This window comes from Austrofundulus limnaeus, unplaced genomic scaffold (genome assembly GCF_001266775.1).
Source record: "Austrofundulus limnaeus strain Quisiro unplaced genomic scaffold, Austrofundulus_limnaeus-1.0 Scaffold319, whole genome shotgun sequence".
NCBI classification, from domain to species: Eukaryota; Metazoa; Chordata; class Actinopteri; order Cyprinodontiformes; family Rivulidae; genus Austrofundulus; species Austrofundulus limnaeus.
This window is the reverse complement of record NW_013952721.1, coordinates 108888-113916: the sequence shown is the minus strand read 5'-3', so window position 1 is coordinate 113916 and position 5029 is coordinate 108888. Positions and strand designations below refer to the sequence as shown.

The 5029-nt window shown below is 35.8% G+C and overlaps 1 protein-coding gene across 1 annotated transcript in view; it reads right to left on the bottom strand.

Moving 5' to 3' along the window:
- Positions 1-4222: 4222 nt before the first annotated feature.
- The window catches only part of LOC106527311 (skin secretory protein xP2-like), a 7264-nt gene continuing 6457 nt past the window's right edge, over positions 4223-5029 (bottom strand). Inside the window, exon 3 of the mRNA XM_014022148.1 lies at positions 4223-4242. Coding sequence (XP_013877602.1) covers positions 4223-4242 — 20 coding nt within the window. The remainder of the gene's footprint in view (positions 4243-5029) is intronic.

Genomic DNA, 5029 nt, shown 5'->3' with positions numbered 1-5029 from the left:
TCTCTGATGTGTTTGATAGTCAGTTGTCAGAATGTTATAAAAAACCTACAATTTTTAGCAAAACAAAGAAAATGAAAATTTTTTTTAAATTTTTAATAACAATAACTGCTTAAATTGCAACGTTACTTAAGTTACTGCCTTTTGATTTATTTAGTTATTTATTTAGTTTAAATCTGTTTTGTTCATTTTGTATTTCATTTGATTTCATGAACTTGCAGCACAAAGTTAAGGATTTAGTTTAATTATTAACCCTTCAAGCTTTTGAGGCAGCTGAGCCCCGTGTCATTAATAAATAAGCTAATTGAAACATTCCTTATTTTTGTTAATGTATTGTCAACCTTGACAAGAAATTTGAGCGAGTGCATTTAGAACATTAATGATACAAATCCTAAATGTTTGTCTTTCCAACCAAACATTACAGGTGTTCTACACTGCAGTCAACTCAAACTCCACATTTTCAAAACAGTGAACACAGGCCTACACAGAGATGGTCAAAGTCACACATTTTATTCCATAAAGCCAAAACATTTAAAATATAAAACAAAAGCAAATGCAGCAATACAACTTGCAACCAAGTTAATGAACTCGTCCAACCAATCATTACATAATGGACAACAAAATACAGCACGTAGTGAACCATTACTTCTTTTAGCTTGTTACATTGCTCTCATGCTATTTGTTATCTTTCTACACATGCTGTATCAAATGTTGCTTCATGAAAAGATCCAGAATCAGAAATACTTTGATGTAAATTTTGTTGATTCCATTATAATTTTTCAGACTGTGGCTGAAAACTGAAATACTGCAAACATTACTAAAAAAATACTGTAAACATATTTATGGCAGCTGAGTGGTTAGGGGAGTCGTCCTGGAACTGGTAGGTTGCCAKTTCAATCCCCCGCAAGGATTGCCCTTAAAGACAAGGTATTTCGCCACAACACGCCTGATTTGAATGAATGGGTGATTGCCAAGCCTAGAAAAAACTTGAGAAGGGAATTCAATAACTGAATCAGGTGTGTTGAATCAGAGGAACAAGTAAAACATGCATGACAGTGACCCTTGAGGACCAGCTAACCAATGGACCATCTTTGGTAAGGGAGGGTCAGAGCACAATGCAGCCAGAGCACTCAATGCTTACTCTCATCATGGCATCATGTACCCAACCTGTATGGTCCTTTCTGCAGGTGAGCCCACAGGAAGGCAAAACCATGTTGTTCATTCTCACCAGATGTTAAATGATTAGCCCCTCAGTCCTGGCTTCACAGTGGTGACCCATGCCTCAGCAAGGGACATCAAGTTCCTTGTTTTCTTAAGTTCATACAAGTATTTTGAATCACTCTTTGTCTGGCCTGTTATTTAGGACCAATCTGAAATGGGAGATTTTATTGACAGTATAGCTACTAGGATCAGCTCCACCACCACAAGGTGACAAAATAAAAGGAAGAGAACAATCAAATAAATTTATCAAAATAATCTACTATAACATTGGACTGTTGTGCTCTCATGGAACATACAATCCATCATTAAAATATTTTATGGTAGTACAGATTTCTTTAATAAAGGCCTGTCTCCACAGACTCTGGGGCCTACAGGCAAAAAAGGTCTAAATCCAACTGTTTTGCCACTTGAGACTTGGCTCATATCAGTTTTTTATTGTTTTATTTTTTTCTAATTTGACACAGGTCCCTTTAACATGTAGTCCTAATCTGGATGCATATAAATGTATCCAATTCAGATAAGATATAACTAATCTAAATGGTCATATCACATTTCATCTGACTTTTACATCACTAAACAAAGGGTATGCAGATAAATCAATATATTGATATAATCCATACAATGGGTATACAATTCATATCCTCCAGTGCCAGTATCTAGCATACTTTAAAGGTTTCTCTGTTTCAACACACCTTATTTGAAAGAGTGGGCAGATAACAGGCTTCTGCAGAACTTGGAGATAATTTAATCATTAAATCAGGTTTGCTGTGACAGACAAGTAAAGTCATGTAGGATAGTGTTGAGAACCAGGATTGAACACCCTTGGTTTACACTAATGTCATGCAGTTTTAAGCTTGAAACTCCATGTCTTTAGCTACAAGGTACTGTATGTATGTATGTATGTATGTATGTATGTATGTATGTATGTATGTATGTATGTATGTATGTATGTATGTATGTATGTANTATTTATTTATTTATTTATTTGATTTGATTTGCCATGTCCCGGATGACTGAGAATCTATATAAACAATTAAGCCAACACTGGTCTCAAATTTTAAACTAGCTTGATGGGATTTATAGCTTGTTTTTCTCTACTGTCTTTGCTCCTGTTTCAGAATTAAGTTTGAATGAGTAGACAGTGACAAGATCAAATATAAACTTTGAACAAAACAAACATGCCAGATCATTTTGCCAGTTCTAATTCCATATTAACTTCAGAATTAACACATGCTTGCTAAAACGTGTAGCATCACTTCAATAAACACAGCCTCCTGCCTGTGACATCATGTCTTCTTTAACACATGTAGGAAGTCAGGACCATAAATTGTTCACACTAATTGGATCTTAGCAAAAATTCAAATTGAGTATTAAGAACTGCAGTGTGAATAAAACCTAAATGAGTCAGAAAAGTGTGTTTTACAGTTACTTATCTGCTTTAAAGAAAGCAATATGACCGATTATGTGTGTATTTTTTTAAGTTTATACTTTCAGGATTTGTGGGTTTAATGGCACTAAAATATGATTTAGGCAGCTGGTGGTTGAGTACGTGTTGCAGCAGATGTGACAGCTGAGAACTCAAAAAACAGTTGCAGTGTCAACATGATCAACTCCAAACTGCAGGATCTGCCTAAAACTCTACGAGGAAAACATATACAAAGAAAATGAAAAGCAAAAAGAAGAAACGGCAAAAGATATTTAGGATTTTCTGAAACTCAAACAGGCTGGAGGACAAGTATTATTTAGCCCATAGCAGCAGTAAAGTGCAACAAAATGTCCAGTGTTGGGCCCCACAGCTCACAGTTCCATGATTTTTTTTGGCTGCATACATGTTTCCCTTCGTATGGAATAAATCTTTAAGATATAATTCCTCTGCCTCAAACTGTGTGTTGTGAGGTATGAAAAAGCTTGAAAAGGAAAATTGATTTATTTTGATTTAAAACTGACTTTAGACCTTTCTCTGTAAAATACCAAGCATAGATTTTTTTATTGTGGCTATAATTTGGCTGTGAGTTTTCCTGCACATCCAGCAGAACTGTGATACACATATGATCAATGAGTACATGGCCATTTTTTTTCTTCCAGTGAATTTATCTAAGAAGAACTTGAACTTACCGTAGTCCAATTTGATGTGTTTAAACAACTTAAAAAGGTTGGGGGGACACACTGGTCCTCCGAGTAAAAGCTTTGAATGAAATAGATTATATTTTGTTCATATGGTATTTTATTTTCACACATAAAACACTTGCTTTAATAATTATTTTAGAAATAAATTGTTTTTATGACTTCCACTATGTGAAGCAGGGTCATATTGTTTACATTTTCTTTCTTTCTTAGAATTTTGGTCAACTGTAGCACAGAAACACAGTTTTCTATTTTACCATCAGGATGCAGATTTGCTGTAAAAAGATGTCGAACCAACAGATTTAAGAATTCCTTTTTGCCTGCTGTTATCTTCATTTTAAATACTTCTTGTTCATTGTTGTGTTTGTAGCTTTTACACCTACCATGATGGTTTTTATGTTTTTTTTTTTCGCGGTATTTGTGGTTGATGATTGTTTTTGTTCCTGCTGACTGTGACACAAATTGCCCCATGGGGATATTAAAGATTACTTGAACTTGAACACCTGCACCTAGTTGCATGAAATTTTGTAGGACTATAGATATGGCCGACCTACACTGTGCYARCAAACAGTTTTGCGATAGGAACCATATTTCAGGTACAGGTGCTATTTGAAACTCTGGTGTCTGTCATGAATGACAAAATGACCCAGGGCACAGGCAGGTTTTCAAAAACAAAAAACTCGAGGCCTTTAATGGTTAACAAAAAGAGGGCTGACAACGCAGCAAAACACACTTGACTTGGGAACTTGACAAGGACCAGGGAACATGACCTGGACTGAACACCATGATACACAAACAATGATCCAACACCAGACAGTGACAAGACAGAGCTTAAATACACAGCAACTAATCAGGGAACTTGAAAACAGCTGGGGAGAAATCAGGACTGAGGCAGGGCAGCTGCGCAGACAACACAGGGGAAACATAGAAACACTTGGATAAACAAAGCATAAATGACAGACTATGACAGTGTCTGGACATACAAATATGCTTATAGCTTAAAAACTATTCAACATGAACTTCAGATGTGTATGCCTCTGCCCGAGGATGCATAGTGTTCTCCAGTTGCCCGTCTGTGCGACATTCCATCCATCACACTTCCTTATGTGTATTGTATTTCCTGAACAGAGCTACTGATTTCAGTCAAAATGAACACGACAATTKTTCTTGGCCCAACAAAGGTCTGAAAACATTTTGGGACAAAGTTCAAAGCTGAAGATCATGTAAAGTGGTCTTTGTTGCTTGAATTCCCTTATTTTGGATGGTAACATAAAAGGTTGGTTACTGAAATTAATGATATGGTAAATATCAAAAGTGAACTTATGTTCCTTTACATTGCTGAGTAAAGGAAGCCATTTTTGTGAAGAAAAAATGTCCATCATTGAATAGGGGTGGAGGCCTTTGTGTCCAGTTGTCTCCTTCTTACAATGCTGTTATTGCAAGTACAACCCCTGGCAAAAAGTATGGAATCACCAGTCTTGGATGAGCACTCATTCAGGCATTTCATTCTGTAAAAAAAAACTCAGATCAAAAACATGTTGCAATAATAAGGTCATTCCAAAGTGCAACTTGTTGGCTTTCAGGAACACTCAAAGAAATGAAAAGAAAATATTGTAAGTATGGAATCATGAAAAACAGATAAAGAAAAGACCATTCAAAATACATCACTAGTAGTTAGTTGCACCAC